Source organism: Micropterus dolomieu, linkage group LG01 (assembly GCF_021292245.1).
Source record: "Micropterus dolomieu isolate WLL.071019.BEF.003 ecotype Adirondacks linkage group LG01, ASM2129224v1, whole genome shotgun sequence".
Classification (NCBI taxonomy): Eukaryota; Metazoa; Chordata; class Actinopteri; order Centrarchiformes; family Centrarchidae; genus Micropterus; species Micropterus dolomieu.
Genome location: NC_060150.1, coordinates 33648481 through 33667142, shown reverse-complemented (window position 1 = coordinate 33667142; position 18662 = coordinate 33648481). Strand labels below are relative to the sequence as shown.

The 18662-nt window shown below is 40.3% G+C and overlaps 1 protein-coding gene across 7 annotated transcripts in view; it reads left to right on the top strand.

Moving 5' to 3' along the window:
- myripb (myosin VIIA and Rab interacting protein b) overlaps nucleotides 1-18662 on the top strand; it is a 124240-nt gene that overhangs the window by 10908 nt on the left and 94670 nt on the right. For all 7 annotated transcript variants that reach the window (XM_046065970.1, XM_046065966.1, XM_046065964.1 and 4 more), the window contains one exon: nucleotides 1069-1277. In XM_046065970.1, coding sequence (XP_045921926.1) covers nucleotides 1168-1277 — 110 coding nt within the window. In that variant the 5' untranslated portion in view covers nucleotides 1069-1167. The remainder of the gene's footprint in view (nucleotides 1-1068; nucleotides 1278-18662) is intronic.

Sequence of the window (18662 nt, the reverse complement as noted above, 5' to 3'; positions counted from 1 at the left end):
TTTCTTGTGGCTCTGTTAAATCTCATCAACACTATGTTTTTCCTTCTATTATTTGCGCGATCCAGAGGCGCACCTTGCAAACACTCCTACAAATGACACGCAAACTGCTACAACAGACACAAATACTGTCAGAACATTAGCAGTATTTATATTGTAGAGAGGGCAGTATTTGTTTTATTGACAGTTTTTACATGTTTTAACGTTTCAAGTTTTATTCCTTCCCTCCAGGGGCTAGTTAAGTGTCAAATTAGTAATGACCTGAAACAGTAAAAAAGATTTTTCCATTCGCTTCTCTCCAATCCAATTTTCAGCTGCTCAGAGATCGGAGTCCATGCTGCAGGCAAGCAAGTGGCACCAAAATATATTTTGTTCACAAAGTCATAAAAGCAAACATTGCAGCATTATTTGCATGGTGCGATGTGCCTTTTCAATGGACCTTTATGTTGGATCTCTGTTCTAATAGGCTTGCGGTGTGAAAATGTGACTGTGATACATTTCTGTTCATTACACTAAAAGCTGTGCCAGAGACCTATTGATGTTGTAATTCCTTAGCTAATAGAGGTTGATGAAAGTCAGAAATTACTAAATGCCAGGTATAAGTTAAAACTGGGGTAGGCAATTTATTTCAGAAACATTTTTCGTTGTATTTGTTGAAATTCTCTTTACATCCAGACAGCAATAAATCTATAAATCAATAAATGCTATGACACAAAAAGGAAAAAAATGGATACCTGTGGCTGTCACCGGATTGTAATAAGCATTGTTTCATTCGGTGAATTAATTGATTAGCTGGCCTACCTGCCTGTCTACCTGTACGCACTCTGCCCGTGCACAAACTGCTCATGAAAATGTGATTTGGGGGAGTGGCTTTTGGGAAGAAGGTTGGATTTTTTTTTTGGTTGGATGCTTTCAAATTTTAGCTGTCTCATGCTATTTTTCCACAATGTTGCCTCCTCCAGCTTTAAGGATCAGACACATATTAATGTTCAGCTCAAAAGGAGTGAACTGATTCTACAAATGGACAAACTTCCCAAATTAAATTTCTCCATCCCTCTGTCCTTCCTCCAGGGTCGTCCCAGCCTCGGCCCCCAGAGCAGCTGTGCCAGTGGCTCTCATCATCCTCCCCTCTTGGACCACCAGCAGCTCAGCGTGGCGAGGCCAGGAGCGATGGGCCGGAAGCTGGACCTTTCAGGCCTGACTGATGGGGAGGCAGAGCACGTCTTGAAAGTGGTCCAGCGGGACATGAAGCTGCGAAAGAAGGAGGAGGAGAGGCTGAGGTGAGATGGGATTGCCCTGCCAGCGCCATTTCTAGTATTTTTAAACATTTAAGGCAACACTCACAGGGTGATGAGAGAGGAGCTGAGAGAGATGACATTTGCCTGGGAGCAAAATGACCAGATATAGTGGTGCACAGATGGTTCAGCTGACAATGACACTTAGCCTACCATGTGTTGGAAATGTCTAGGGTTCAGATATTCCCTTTACTCAAATTATCTAATGAAACAAGAAAGATAACATGTTTGAGTCGGTCAAGAAACCATGTGCAAAGGGTTCTATTAGGAGCTATATTTGGAATTTAAAGTTTGGAGAGTGGTGAGAAGATGTAAGGAATGAATTAAGCGGTGTCTTTATTTGCTCTAACATAAGCCAACAATGTCTGGCTAACTAGCTTACTTCCTACAGTAGTAACCAAGACTTACTTCCAAAGAGACGGGGCATATCATTAGCTTACTGCATTGTTTTGTTTTTAGATTTAACATTAGAAAAATACTTGTTCAGGACTGGAACATTTACCCTGTAGGAACCACAATGCTAATATTTCAAGTATTGAACTGGTTTGGATGCTGACATTTTGCCCGGGACTTGTAGCTTTAGCCTCAGCCTTTCAGCATTATATCAAGCATGCAGACATTTTTCAAATCCCTTTCATGATTCTCATTTTAAAAAGATTCAGCTAGAGACGGAGATTTCACCCAACTCACGGCGTTAGCATCAGCTTACTTTAGCTGGTAAAATCTGCTAGCCACAGTCATACACATTTGAGCCAATAAAATTTATATTTGTAGACTAGAAATAAAGTGTGCTTGCCCTTTGTGTACTTTTGTGTGAAATATAAGAACTCTATTTTTTTTTTTTTTTTTTTTTTTAATGCTAGAGATTTTGAGTTATAATTGTAAAACAGCATATACACCGTGCTAGAAAAGCTTGACACGTGAAGCAACATTAATCAAGGGGTTGGGCTTAGCAAATGGTCAATTGTAAGTTTCAGGAAAACTCAGAAAAAACGTGATTCTGCACAAAATACTTAATGGTAAATGTAATCCTTCTGTTGGTTAACTTTTAATTGAGTGCTTTGACCCAGCAAACAATCCTCAAGATAAGTGTACATCATGCTAGTCATTAATGTTAGTAAGTCCCAGCAATAGTTATGACTTTATTCATTTGAAGTCAAAGCTTCAGCAAAACACTGGAACATTTCCTGCCTGTCAAGAGTTTATGTATACTTTAGGCTTTGATTGCCATTTAACAATCAGTAATATTTATATCTATAAGAGAGCGTACTCCAAGTCTCTTGTTCTGACATCTGAATAATATAATAATATAGGGTCATGCAGTCGCTCATGCTGTCTTTTCAGCTGCAGTGATTTCTTTACAGGATTTCCAGCCGCATGGTTTATTAAGGCACGGTCAGGGGCTGTGAGGAGGAAGATGCTTGTCTTGTATTTTCTGCTTGCGGGCTGTCAGGTCTGTGGGGGTCAGTCGGTCCATGCCTCAAGGCTCTGCTCCGGTGTCACAGCTTCTTACTTAACATGCGACAAGTGCTGCTCCATTCCTCCTCACCTCCTGTACTCCCTCCCTCCCTTCCTCTCCTCCCCGTGACAGCCTGTAGTCAGAGGGGATTCAGTTTGCTTGTGACAGGCCTCCATGGGGGTTTGGCCATCAAATGTGTGGTCAGATCAGTGTGTCTGCTCTGTGTTGTTTCAGCAGAGCTACAGGGGGAGGTTTTGGTATTAAAGCTCCAATGTATCTAATGTCACAAGAAAATCAACAGAGTTTTTTTGCTGTGTGGTTGTGTCCTATAATTTTGTAAACACAAATGTGCTCCTTTGACCACTGATCAGGCTCTGTTTGTAGCCTTATTGAGTTATTCTGACTTTGTTGAGAAGGTTTCAAAGCAAAGTTTCCAAAGTAGCAAACTGATGGTCACAGTGTTACACAATCACACATCTGAAATACAGATTTCTTTAGGCATGTGTCTAATCCACTGCCCCATCGCCACCTCTATAGATGTTGTTTGTTTTTACAGGAAATGCCTCCTGAAAATCTAACTGATGTCTTGACTCCCTTGGCATAAGTGTTTGTCACTTCTCTGTTCTCTTTTTTTGTGTTTTTTCACCTTTTGTGGAAAACGTAATCAGACTCTTTACTAAGTAAAAGTGTATAGAATAACAGACTGTAAAAGTACTATAGTTCAAGTAAATGTTCCGCCTTCAATATTTACCTAAGCAAAAGTACAGAATCACTTACAAACAAAATATACTTTTGAGTATCAAAAATAACAGATTGGCCACTTTCAGAATGTCATTATATGTACTGTATACTGCTTCATTAAGTTTAGCAGTGAAAATGAAGGCGAAAAACAAAGTACAATACAGAGAGAAGCAAAAAGTGGAAAATTCAAAAAATGGAAATGCCTAAATATTTCAAACTTGCACGGAAGTACAGTACTTGGATAAATGAAACAAAAGGAAATTAATCAATTAATAGGAAATTAATTGCCAACGAACGTAATAGTTGATTAATTTTTTATGTCAGGTTTTTTAGCAAGAATTCAGTGCTTCCAGCTTCTCAAATATGAATATTTGCTGGTTTTCTCAGACAAAACAAGAAATTTGACTTTTCCCACTATTTTCTGACATTTATGTCTGACATAGTTATTATTTTTCAGAGTATTCCTACAATCCAGAATCAAAATATTTTATAAATGAATCTTTCCCAGTTGAACAGCAGCGTATGCCTGTTCCATCTCTGATAATGTAACCTGATTTTAATTTTACTGCATTCCAAGGGAACAGTGGATTTCTAACTTCAAGTGCACGAGATTCACTAGAACATTTGAAGTAGTAACAAGTGCTGCTCACTATTAATACTGTTCATCGTCATCTTAAGAACAAGGACATGTCCTCGGTCAGTGTCAGGCTCAGGTGGCCTTCTTCGCTGTTGAAGTGTTATGAAATATGTTCAGCATCAATCACTTTTTTCTCCTGTATCTAAGGTTCGTACTATGCAGCTACTTTAGGAGCGATGAAAATAGTATTTCGTACCTCTCAGTGTTGCCGCAACCGGTCAGGAAAGAGGCAGAAAACCCATTTGCCTTTCATGTGACATGTAAATGTTTCACAGCTTACAGTATATGAATCTGTTTACAGCAGATGGTGGTTGAGTGTTTCAGTAGATAGCTCTCTCCCTGTGGAGTTTTCTCCTCCATGCATGGCTGACATTTGTTTTTCTTCCTTGAATGAAGTCAGCCCTGCAGAGTTGTAAATTACCCTGTTGAAGGATTCATGGGATACTCTATACGCCTCAGCTGGCACTTTAAATGCTCCATTTTAATTCCCCCCCATGCTGAATAATAAGAAATGTTGAAACACTTAGCTGATATTACCTTCTGTCTCATAAATACTGAACTGTAATAAATATGTAAATAAAAGTATGTACTCAGCTATAAGCCTAGTTTGAAGCAATCTACACTGTTGGTTCGCCTAAAGTTGTAATGTGTGCACCTGTAGCTGGTTTATGACAGCTTTGAACTTTAATGCTTTGATCACTGTGAGAGACTTTTTATAATTATGTTGTATATCATTATTTCAAACTGTACAAGAAATAAAAATTATATATGAACTTTTGAAAGATCTATATCCTTCATTGAGAACATGACTCCCCATAACAAGAAAATACAGGTTTAAAGGCTTTAGTATAGTGTTTTCACTAAAAATTATTTTACAGAATATCAATTTAAAAAATGTAATTTGTGTCCAGATGAAACCAGTTATTTGTCAAGGTAATAAAGACACAATACAGTATAACGTAGTACATAGACAGCAGGCTAGCCTGTCTATGCCTGCTCCTTTTTTTGGTTAATATCTGATGTGTCAGAAGATGAAAAGTGGCCATTAGTGGTGAGATTTCTAATGTTGCTGTGCTGAAGTATGAGGTGCGTAACATGAGGGATGTAATCTTTGACATATTTATTTTGTATCAAATGCTTCTCCTGGGTGTCTTAGTTTGACTTTTTAATAGATCTTATTTGTAATGTTTATGCTGATGACACACCACTGTACTGCACCATCAAAAGTTTTTTTTTATAAATTAAATGATGATAAAAATGCAGAAATAAACGCTTTCAAGAGACATTGCAGCAGGCATCTTTTAGCTGTCAAACAGTAAAATAAGAACAAACGTTTGATTGTGTCAATTTTAGATTTATTCTTAAAGCTAAAAGCCCAGCATGTCCTTGGTGCACCTACACAGGTGTTCTGCCTTATGTGGCCTGATTGGCGTCTCAACTCAGGACTGTGTAGGAGTGTATAGATTGTGCTTAATTGACATCTCCCTGACTCGTGTTGTTAGTAATGTGTGTGCTGACAGTTGGTGGCAGTAATATAGCAAATGTTTCCCGGGGTACCTATAACTGCCAGTGGAGCTTAGAATTAAATCTAAATGATCTGTCAGTCTGTCAGACACACTCACTTGAGGTGTCTCATTTCCGCTACCCAATGTCTCTTATGTTGTATTCTTTAGTTTCTTTTGATGTTTTTTACGCTAATGGCTTTAACTGTGAAGCATTGCATAACTATGAAAATAAATATTTAGTTACGTCTGCAGTGACCCTGGCGGCTTCGCTGCTAAACAGTGAGAGCGTGATTCTGCCAATTAGTGAAGGTGAGCGGCTCAACCTCTGGCCCCCACCGTCTCAGCAGCCGTCCAGCTGGAGATGCTCATTATGAAGCGGCAGGAAACTCAGGGGAGCCCAAACGTGGGCCTACTTAACAAACACACAAAACGCAAGCACTCCCAGGGGAGTCGGACTGGGAAATGATTATAGATAGAAATGGCTATCCACCACTGCCTCTGTGTGAGTGGGGAGAAGATGGCTGGAGCTCCAGTTTTTAGTTACTCTTAGGGTAATTTGCTGTCATTGTTGGGAAGGATCCACTTTACACGTGTGTCTGGCAACTCTTTGCATGGATTGGCCAATTACTGTACCTGGAATGCTTACTCTGTAGTCATTCTCTCCATCATCATCATCTGTGTCTCTCTCTTTGTGTGGAGTAATTCCTGGCTCAAGAATGCCCTTTATCAGAGGGTGATATTTTGCATTAGCAGTTTTAATTAGTCAGTAAAATAGTGACTGTTTTTGTAATGAAGTTTAGACAAGTGTGGCTGAACAGTAACCAGACATCTTTTTCTTATTAATGATCCACTTTAATTAAAACTCTGTTTCATTGTAAGACCAACTTGTTGTAGCTACACAGTATTCAAATCTGTACACTTTATTTATTTAGTTTTGTTCAGATTCCACGAATGGGTCTAATGTGTCTCATGCATCCAAAGGCTTTCTTTCTTTGTGTTTGCTGTTGTTTCTTTTTAGCTCTGGTGAATGCGACAGGCAGGCAGGGAGCAGGAGTCACACCGGGAGGCTAGGATCTTTTTGAAGGAAGGTGGCAGAGGATGTCACTTGGTCAGGGAACTGACCTCTATTTCCTCCTGTGTTTATCCTCCAGGCTCTCTGTCTAGAGATGACACTCACTCACTCACTCACTCACTCACTCACTCACTCACTCACTCACACTCTCTCTCTCTCATATCTTTCCATACACAAAGAGGACAACTTCAAAAAATGTATTATTTTGAGCCAAGATAAAAACCAGTGAGGTTCTGTTTGGCCCAAATAGCTCGGTATTTGTGACAATCGATAAATTGGGGTAATTGGATTTCAGAGCACAAGCAGTCGGAGGATATTGCCCTTCCTTGCAGACGGTCCCTTTGGGCCCCAGTGCCATCTCCTCTATTTGAGCAGCGCTAAATGGGGACAGCTCAACCTTGTGACCTCGACTTTTCATGCCTGAGGTCAGGTGCTTTCACAACGTCGTCTCAGATTTCAGTTTAGGTCCGCACATCTATTAAACTTTTTTAGTAGGATATTGGATAGTCTGTGTGTAAGCTTGTATGTTGGTTTGATTTCTTTAATGAAGCAGGTTTCCCAGACTTGTGAACTATTGCCCTGAACTTGTCTCTGTTAAGAGAAAATCCTGAAATCCTGAAGTGTAACTAGTCCAGCGTAGCTTTGTGGGTGGTTGAATAGCTTCTTTGTGTTAAACAGACGCATTATTCCTTTCTTCTCAGTCTGAGGTGTTTATTCTGTGCCATAATCCAGTGTTGGGTCCTATGTTAACATGTGATGTTCTTTCACACGAAACAGCCCAAAGGCTGCAGGGTTGTGATGTGGAACACCAAATACACAGCAGACGCTTAACAGTATTACAGCTTTATGTGGCTAATCGCCCTTACCTCCCTCCATCTCTAACATGCATGTATTTTTATGAGTTAATTTCAGTCTGCCTGTTGTTGTGGCAGTTGTGTTCTCTTGGCTGCGGTTCTCTTTTGGTAGGGATTAGCTGTGTTATTGGTGTGGGTTATTTGTCTGAGTCATGTTGATGTGGATTGTTTTTGATGTGGAAGTGGGGGGGGGTGTGTGTGTGTGTGTGTGTGTGTGTGTGTGTGTGTGTGTGCGCTGACCACGTCAGCACTGTTTGTGTGTATTGTGTGTTTGTGCAGAGTGAGCAGGAAGGACAAATGCTTCTGACCTTTTCCTGAAGCCACATTGGCAGGTGTATTACCAGTATAATTTTGTGAGTCATCACATTTCATGGTCTTCCAGGGTAACATTTTGATTGATACACTACACATTTATGTTCATTGTGAACTGTTTACAAATGCTAGGCAATATTGTCTTTAGTATTCAATCTTTTTGTTTGGCTTTTGACTTTTATTTTAAAGGGAAAAAGCCTGCATGTAGTGTTTTATGTGAAGACCTGCATTGTCTTTGTCAGTACATCACTGTAGTATTTAGATTTCTTTTTTATTTATTTTTTTATTTTTTTATTTCATCAGAGCTGTTTGTTTTGACTTTTATGCACATGTTTTAATAATGACATCCCCCTGAAGGACTGGAAGGTGAGCAGATTTAAACGGATCAAAATGAAATGTTTTTTTCAAGAAGTTATCGTGTTTTTAATAAAATTTTGAAATTCTACTGACATTTCAAAAGACATAATAAGCGCTTCTCTCTCTGCTCCCCTAACTCTGGAAACAGAGTGAGTCTCCTTGCTGACGTCTGATCAGTGTGTTGTGCTTTAATTTGCTTTCATGTGTTCAGGGCTGTTGAGGTGATCTGTACAGCTGCCACAGACTCTGTGATTTCTAATTAGTGGCCCTTAGTAGATGGTATTTAATATAATTAAACTTAATTAGCAGACAGAAATAAAGCCCCCCAGACCACAGCAATTATACATGGGCATGCTCACGCATACCGGGTTCAGTTTCTCTCTGACACACGCACACACATTTTTAAAATATCTTTTATGTAATGATATATGTTCTCATAAATTTTTTTTTTTACTATTTATTTGAGTATTCATTGTTTGTGGCTGCTGTTGAAAATTAAACTCAACAGTTTGCAATTCAGGATACATATTAACATGAACTAGGCTGCATAATGTATGTAAACAATCACCCCACAAACAAGAGTGGTACTCTTGTTTGTGGGGTGATTGTTTACGGACTTGAGCAACTGCACCGGGCTCGCCTCTCTTTAAATCCATGTGGATGATGTGTCAAGCAAGACCACTGTACTTGATCATTAAAAGAAGAGTTTGGTTCTTGAAATTCCTAAGAATAAAAGAGGCGTATCTCTGAAGGCATCAGTTTGTGTGTGTCGGTGCATTAGCAGACACTCCTGAGCAAAGTGTCCTAAACAGACGATGGTTTACGACGTCTGACGGAGGAAGATTTTGATTTCCCCTGAGTGTGACAAATCAGCAGCAGCGCATCGCCGCTGTCCTCTGGAGCTGCTGAGCCCACTGGATCGGCTGATGAGATAGTGGAAAAATAATCCACCTAGGCTACTTGTGGCACAGTCGCTTCCATAGTTCATACACCGCTTTCCAGCTGACTGAGTAGATAGGCAAGGTTATTGAGGAGAAACCTGTGTGTGTGTGTGTGTGTGTGTGTGTGTGTGTGTGGCATGTTAGCCTTGGCTCACTGAGGGTCAAATGGAGGCGAACGGATCACTGCTAAGCCTTGTCTTCCTCCAGATAAATGTGTATACATTTCCGCCTAGAAAGGCTCTGGAGTTATCTGCAGAAAGACTAAGACAGACTCGGAGAAATTGCCCGAGTTGTTGCTTTTATATTTGTCCAGGTCTGCAGTGATTACTTCTGCTGCTGGCCAAATGTCAAGTGCTGTTTTGAGTCGGAGGGAAATAGTTGGTTGCAACAGGATGAATGGTGTTATCTCACTCTGTCTCCTGAATCTATCTTTTAGCTTTCCCTTTGTGATTTTCTCATCTTTCCTGTTTCTTCCTCTCCGTTTTCCATTTAGCAGTCCTCTCCGTCTAAAGTCCACTTTCTGTTTCTGTCTTCCTACCTCTGTAGATCCTCATTAGCAGTAGCCATGTTGTGTTGAGATGGAGGACAGTGTCGGATGAGCTATGTCCAGAGGGAGTGAGTGATGCTTGGCCAGACAGCAGGGAGACTTTCTCTTTGTCTTAATAATCAGCACGCTTTTCTTAACCCTGTCTGGTTCCTCATTACACCCAGGCCAAGAGACACAAGACTCATTTACCCTGCAAAAAGCCAGTCATTCATCCTGTGGGCCTTATCTCCTGTGTGATTGAACTACCGCCAGCTGAGTTAATTACGAGAGTTTGCACTGTTTGCAGGGGTGTTAGGCAGCAAGGTGAGGTTCAAGTGCTCGGACACAGTCAGTTACCCACATCTTCAGAGTGGGTAACTGACTGTCACATCTTCACATCACATGTCTTTATGGGAGTTCAGAATGAGAGGAAGTGAGTGATCCTCTGTGGGATTAGAGAGTGTCTGAGAGGTGAGGAGGGAGACAGTACCCTCCATACAATGTGGCTCATTACAGGAAATGAATCTTCCTCTTCCGCTTGTATCACCGCTACACTCTGGTGTTCTCAAACCCTCTCTGTATTCAGGTAATGTTCTGTCTCTGTTCCACTTGTCTTGTTCTTCCTCTGAGGGCTGTTTTCTGCCATCATCCACCCCACAAGCATTTCGGTATGGTGCCTGACACTGAATGGTAATACTGAAGACGGGAATCTTAGGTGAGGAAGGAGAAAATGGAAAAACTGTGTCATGTGTTTTTAGATTTTTGACTTTTTTTTGGATATTCCGCTCACATTTTGGATTAACTTTTCTTCAGAGATTGAGTGAAGGATCTCAACGTAAGCAATGACTGCATATAGTAAAAAATGTATAAGGTCAATTAAATAATAAATCAAGGTTAGTGCAGTTAGCTTTTTCATAATATTTTGTTAGATTTTTACATAACTTTTGAGGAAATAATGCAGAAATGATGCAAAAAATGCAGAACATTCACAGCTCCCAGGATCTGCTGCTTTTTTGTCATATATAATTGAATATCTTTATGCTTTGGATTATTTGTAGGACAAAACAAGCAATCTGAAACGTTGGGCAAAGCGATCCAAAAAAAATACCTGCAAATTCATCAATAATGAAAATCATGCAGCCCTACAGAATTTATTTGCAAATGTATTTACCACTTGAAAGAGAAGACATAACAATTTCACCTTTTCAGACAAATTAGCTTTACGTTAATTGAAATATTTGCTTGTGAGTGTGCTGCAGATTTTGAAAGATTAAAAGGCAAGTCCTTACTGCCGCAATTTGTGGACCAATTAACAAGGAAAAAAATGCTTCATTCCCCCGTGAAGGAACTAAGCAACACATCGGCTCAGGCTTGCTGGCAGCAGAGGTAATCTGTTTACATCACATCATTGATGATGAGGCAGCACCGAGAGTCTGCAAGATGTTTAGTGCTCGTAACATGTCATCTGGCGCGCACACACACACACACACACACACACACACACACACACACACACACACACACACACACACACACACACACACACACACACACACACACACACAATTAAATTAGTGCTGAGCGTTCCCTGTGCTCCATCCACCCAATTAGATGGGGATCTCCCTCTGCTCCAGCATCTTTGACCCCAAACCTCAAGAGCTCTAATTTATGAGATGGACCTAATGAGATAAACCTCCATACTTGTATAAAAGAGAGAGAGACTCCCAGTATTTGCCTCATGTTAAAGACCTCTCTGGTTTATTTCAGGCGGCCATTGATTCTCATTTTCTCCTCCGCTGGCTCGTGTGTGTGTGTGTGTGTGTGTGTGTGTGTGTGTGTGTGTGTGTTTTGGAGGTTGGATCTTACTGTCTCTCTGAGGAAATAGGCAGAACCCGATCAATATCTCCCTCAGGACTGCTCCTGGATTCCATCAGTTGAAACAACACAGTGGATGACACACTATGTTCAGTGTCTCTTTTCTCTTTGTATGTTTTCAGTCTTTCCTGCACTTTCTCTCTTACTCTTCCCCATAAAAGTTTATCATCTGTTTGTTTCAGTCAGTATTGTCTTGGCAGCACTGTATGTTTGTGTGCAGTATCTGCGCTGTAACTTCACCTCTCTACATGTGGAGTAGGTGTCAGGCAGCTACATAAAACACCCAATTAAAGCAAAGCCACTTTTATTTTTTAGTTTGTTTTTTTTTTTCTCACACTCAAAAGGATTATGGACTATATTTAAATCACCACTTAAAAGCCTTTTATGACTTAGTCCTGCTTTCATGTACAGTCACAGATTTTCAGCCACTTTTATTGTCATTCCTGTTTTATTATTCTGTTTTTATTTAGCTCCTCATGTGTTTTACTATTCTTGTTTGATACGCCAAACTTTATAAAAACTGCTTAAGATGATGCTGCTTAACATGATGCTGCTGATGTAGGTGATAAATATTAGTCTAAACTTTGACCACAAAATGATGATTTTTAAGTAGACATTTTAGAGGAAACCACTTAATTGCATCAGCCACCTTTAAGCATGTCTGTCCACTGAAGAGCTGGCTGTCTCTCTTTTGAACCATAATTCCTTGCACTCATCAAATGGCTTCTCAAAGTGTGATGTTTGATATTTCTACAGAAAACCGAGTCTCTGTATTTGTTGACTCTTCAAACGTGTGTGTGTGTGTGTGTGTGTGTGTGTTCATGTTTATGGGAATGTACAGTTACTCCAGTTTTCTCTGAGACCGGCTGAAATGGTCCCTGTGAAAATTAAACAACTCTCAACTACACTTCTCATGACCTCAACCACAATCAGAGTAAATACAGAGGACATACCAGATCATTGCTACCTCCAGTTTATCCAAATTAAAGATGTCTAAAGTAAAGTGAACCTTCACTAACCACTCTCTTGCCCTCTAATCAAAGTAAAAAAATCCCTTAAAACTTCTAGAAATTATTTCTCAACTATACAGAAATCTAGATTTAAAGATGTATTTGTTAGATAAACAATGATTCTTGGAGCATTCAAGGACATTAAGTAAACCAGAGATTCACCAATAACATATACTAAACAACACACGCTTCGACTTACATTGGTCAGACATGCGTGAAGACTTTATCCATGACTTGTAATCAAAACAACCCAATAATGACAGTATAAGGTCGTCCAAAAAATCTACATCACCACCATTAAACTTTACTGCGGTCTGAGGTGAGAGGAGCAGGCGCCGACCTTTATGGTATAATGCGATAGGTTAAGACATCTGTCAGTCAATATCTGTCTTATTAATGAATATAGGTATTTAAAGCATGTTTTGACTCTGTATTTCAAGAGAAAAGTTAGAGTAGTAATGGAGTCTCTTAAAAGGTGTGATTTATATCGTATAAAATCTTAAAATGTATACTTTAAACAATGATTGAGGGAACTTTCTGTTTGTTAGAATACCTTTATTCATTCTACTCACATTCACTCACTTGAATTAAATCAAACTGTGACTCAGTCACTCTATTGTTTCGTCATTGGGTTGCTGCCCTACCACCGGCAGCCGTTTTTCATGTAGTGTGTGTTTCCCAGGGGAACCATCGTTGGTTGAGTGACTGACTGGTTTCTGGATATTATGAGTCACAGCTGGTGCTGCTATTGGGTCGCCCGCCCCTGTTTAATGGCTGCAGGAGTCGTACGTTCTGATAAAACTGTTGCTTTGCTAGTTAACCAGCAACACTCTACACAGATCCTCCTTTTTCAAATGTTTACCGATGGTGGATTGTTGGAATTTAGTTTACTGCACATTTCTGAGGCCTTGAAGCCCAGATTACTTGCAAAAGTATACAAAATGCCTTATCTGATCCTTTTATCCAGCACTTTCAGAAAATACTAAAGGGGGAATCGTCAGTCAGATTCAATTCATTTAGAAAGAAAGGATTTAGATTATGTAACTACATACAGCTTTTCATTTTTAAAGGAACACTCAACCAATTTTACATATCAAAGCAATTTTCTAGTTATAGGGTGCAACAGAGCCAGCAACAACCTGAAATCAGTATCAGCTCGTTACACAACTCGTTACACTCCATATCCACCTTCAGTCTGACATTACCTCTACTCTAACTGATTTCCATGGGGGAGGGAGATTAGATTTTCCCTAACCAATCACTACAGACCAACATTTCAGGCTGAATCTAATTCTGAGTTGACGCATAACCATTCCAACATACTGGTTTTGCTGGGGTTTTAAGAGTGGAGCGAAGTTTAAGCCTAATCTTTAGGCACTCTTTTTCAGCTGTCGTGTCGCTGTTGATTTGAGATTTCTTAACTTTTTCATCTGTTTAGTAACTAACAAAGTTAGCCATTATATTAGCTATCTGAAAATAATGTGTTGCTAATGCAGCATGTAACTGTTGATGTACTGTTCGGCTAACCGGGCTGCGGGCTTGTGTATGTGTACTAGTGATAAGTTAATGTGTTGTACTTCCTATGGGGACGTAATCAGTGCTATGGAGCAATGTTTTCACGAGTGGGCTTCTGAACAGATTGACTTGCAATATGTTACTGAGATCATTTTTAGATGCTATTCCCTGCTTTTAGATCTCAGGAGAATATTTAGGACTCCAACCTGCCAAATCTAGTCAGAACTTTTCTATACTTTCAAATCCTGTTGTCAGGGTTCAGGCTTATACATGCGTGTACAATTATGAGCCAAGTAAGTATTCTGATTAAATCATGATTTCTATTCACATTTTCCAACTCCTAACCACATAAACTTGAATGCTCATTGGAATCAATTTTTAGGTGATTTTATATTTGTGTAATGAGGGAGGGTGTGGCAAAAGTGAATCACACACCTTATATCAAGGTGTGCATAATTATTAGACAGCTTGATTACCTCTGGTAAAATGGGCCAAAAAGTTTTAACTGACACTGAAGTCAAAAATTGTAAAATGACTTTCAGACGGATGCAACACTGAAATAGTTAAACGTTTGAGGCGTGACCACCGGACAATTAAACTTTTTAATGCCAATGGACAACTGGGGCGCAAAAAGCGAATGAAGAAGAAAAGGCACAAATTAACTGCAAAATACTAGAGAATAATTAAACGTGAAACTACCAGGAACCCATCATCCTCCAGTGCCAACATAATACAACTGCAACCTACCAGGAGTGTCCAGAAATACATGGTGCCATGTGCTCAGAGACATCGCCAAGGTCAGGAAAGCTTAAACACAAACAACACTGAATAAGATTTACAAGTTGAAGTGTCAAGATTGGGCAAAGAAATACCTGAAGACAGATTTTTCAAAGGTTTAATGGACAGATGAAGTGAAAGTGATTCTTGATGGACTGGATGGATGGCCCGTGGCTGAATTACTGATGAACTCCCAAACCTACTGCTAGTTTGTGGAAGATACTTTCTTCAAGCAGTGGTACAGGCAGAAGTCCGCAGCATTTAAGAAGGAAGCATCACATGCATTCAAGTACTCCACTGCTTGGCTAGCCAGCAAGGGCCTCATAGATGCCCGAGTAATCACCTGGCCACCTTCCTTACCTGACTTGAATCCTATTGAGAACTTGTGGGCCCTTCTCAAACATCAGATTTACAGTCACTGAAGACAACACCTCTTTGAAGAGCATTTGGGAGGCTGTGGTTGCTGCTTCAATGAAAGTTGATCGTGAACAGATCAAGAAACTGACAGACTCCATGGATGCAAGGCCCATGGCAGTTATTGAAAAGAAGGGTGGCTTTATTGGTTACTAAATATTTTTAAAAGGCCAAAAATATTATTTGTCATTTTGTGTTGTAACACTTACTTTAAGATTTGAGAATTAGAAAGTAATTTGATAGATTTTTGTAATTTAGTTGCCTAATAATTCTGCACACATACAGTAAATATTCTCCTAAGCAAGACAAAACTTAATTATTTTTTGGATCGACTGAGAGTACTGTGTGTGTTCAATACAATTTGCCTAATGCACGTGGTGTATACTGGAATCAGCTACATAACATAGACTTGCTATGTGCTTTTCCACACTCTGTTTGTCTGAAACGGTCACTAGAGGACAGGAGACAAGCTACAGCTGAAACGTGAAGTCTGTCTGTGGTGTGTGATTTGTTGATGAGAATGTGGCGACTGCAAAGACGGGCAGGAGGAGGGGCGGTCTGGAAAGAGAGAGAGGGATGGGAAGCTAGAGATAGGACGGACGGGTGAGAGGAGGGAAGACAAACTGTTCAAGGATGTTTTTCATCCGTCCTTGATGAGGCACGGGAGTTGGCGATGCAGATGCTGCAAGCTCTGCCCCATTAGCCGAGGCTGCTGCTGGTTTGTTACAGCAGCAGCTGTGAGAGAGAGGAGGAGTTCTTGATCACATCTATGATTATTTATTTGTGTGTGTATTTGTATGAAGCATGTTTTAAGGGCTCAGGGAGATAAATATGGATTTATCTTCTGCTGTGTATCAAAATGAAGACGTATAGTGCAGCGTTAATCTTTGGCTGTATTATCAAGTGCACACACTGACGGCCTTTTCTTAAAGCACACTGCAGCTGCTGCCATTTTATCATATGTCTCGGCATATTGCCGGTGATTGATTGTGGCTAGGGGAGTCACACCTCATGCAGTATAATTGATTGAGTTTGCATTTTCAGGATGCAGCTTTAGTGGCTCGAATGGCAGAAACCCAGCTGAAAGACAAAGCATCTGTCTTCCTGCTATCTTCCTCAGCTGTCACAATCCATCCCAACGTGTCTTCTCTTCTCAAACAGCAGCTTTTTTATATTTTGGTGGGGAGGCAGTGCTGTGCAGCTACTGTATGAGGGGGAAATGCCACAAACATGCATTGCAAGTCCTGCAGTTCAAGAGGACGATCGCTAGAAGAGGAGTGCCACACTGTCTCCAGTTACTTGCTGAGTCAGAGCCAGCTGATTAGAAAACTCAGGCCTAACTAAAAACTGTAGCTGGGCTTCTTTTGTGATGATTCTACATAAAGGCTGGCTGCAGTGTACTCTGGGTTTAGTCACCTGATCGCTGTATTTTTTTTCTCTTTCCTCCTGGCTCCCTATAAGCTACTTTCTCTCTCCTTTGCTGTTTCTCCCTCTTTCCATTTCTCTCTTTGATGGTGGTGGTTTTGGCAGGCCTGCTAATACCTTCCCCTGACATATATTCCATTTTTTACAGGCTCAGTACCGTCACTACCTCATTCCAATATCCCCGCTCTCACCTCTGTTGTTAATCACGGCCCCAGTAATGTTCAGCCATCGTAAACACTTAATTCTTGGGGTTGTCAGGTATATCATAGCGTAGGTGGATAAAGCCTATGGCACACTGCTCATCTGCTGGTACACATTTCAGTTCAGCGATGGATCACCGCCAGCTCCACATCTGCAATTACAGTTGCGGTCAAGTGAAGGAAAGCAGTGGTGTCGTCGAGGACATCTGGAGACATGTGGAGTGCATATCCAGACTTCTCTTTGTCATTTAGGGAAACCCAACATTCATCTTTAATTGCAATTAAATATATATGAAGCCTGGGTTGCATCCTGCTCACTATTTTTAGCAGGTTTAACCTTCTTTTTTTTAGCTAAAGTGGAGAAGTCAGATTGATAACCCAATGAAATGTTAACTTGTGATGGTTGAGTAATGTAGCAGCATCACCTGCGTTTCTCATTGTGCGACTGTTTTGCTGGTTGCACAGGAGTCAAACTGACCCTGTCACGTCCCTGGTTTTATTGGAAATTGATTGTGTTTTTATGACTGTGTCCTCTCTATGGAGGGGTTTTTGCACAGCTGCACTGCTCGGTTGCCAGGTTGTGAGAGGCTAACCCAAATATGTTAATGGAGCTCTGCCACTGCTCTTCGAGGGGTTGCCAGGCGCGACCGCAAGCTGGATTGTGAAAATGAAATAGCAAAGAAAATGTTCTGTAAGTGGGTTTGTGAGCTTTAAAAAAAGCATGTAATAGCATACAGTGCAATCTTTAAGTATTCAGACTATTTTGTTTTGTCCCTGTTCACCAACATATTTGTTTCAAAAGGAAAAAATGACAATGAATGAGTGTAAAGTTCTGACTTTCAGCGTTATTTTGGCAGTGTTTGCATCCACATCCAATGAATCATAAAGAAAGGATAGCTGTTTTTATATATACCTCCTAAAAGCATAAAGCACTGTGAGCCCTAGAGTTCACCCAATATAGATGTGAACACCCCCAAACAGCCTTAAAAGCTCAAAGTCGGCACTTTAAAACCATTGTTTCTTTTGAAATCCAGTGTGTTGGACAACGGCCAAAACACTGTCCAAATACTTAGACTGCAATGTGGTGCTCAGCCATAGGTGGCCTATTTATGTCCAACAATACAATGTTTTCCCTCCCTTAAGGAACAGTGGCTAGGAAAGTAAAATTCTTCTAAACCATTCAAATTCGCTCCAAGTCTCCAAACCCTCTCATCTGTGTGCAGCCTTAGAAAATGACCTTCTCTGCTGGGCCCATAGGGAGCACTGTTGTCCATGTTGTCAGGACCAGGCTGGACTGTCTACACATGGCTGCACTTTGTTAGTCCCACTGGCTGACCACAGGCCTCAGACCAGACTGAGTGACACACAACACTTCTGCCAGTCTCTTTTTAAACTACAACCTCAAATCAGACCTTTTTCCCCTCTTTACAAGGCCTAAAGCAGTCTAAGTCTGCCTTGCCTTGTTGCTAAAAAAGACTTGCGGTCAAAATTAGCTGTCAAAACTATGTTTCAGATGTTCAGCTGTAAGATAAAAGTTGATGCATCTGTCGATTTTTAAGTGCAAAGAAAAAGGGTTTAGTTTTTGGTGACTGAGAATTCTGCATTTTTTTTTTTTTTTTTTTTTTTTTTACAAAAATCCAGTGTCATCTGAGGCCTTTCTAATTTCTCTGTGAGAGAAGTGATTATAGTTTATAGCAGGCATAATCCATTAATTACAGTATGTAATAGATTCTTCACTGCTTTTAGTGCC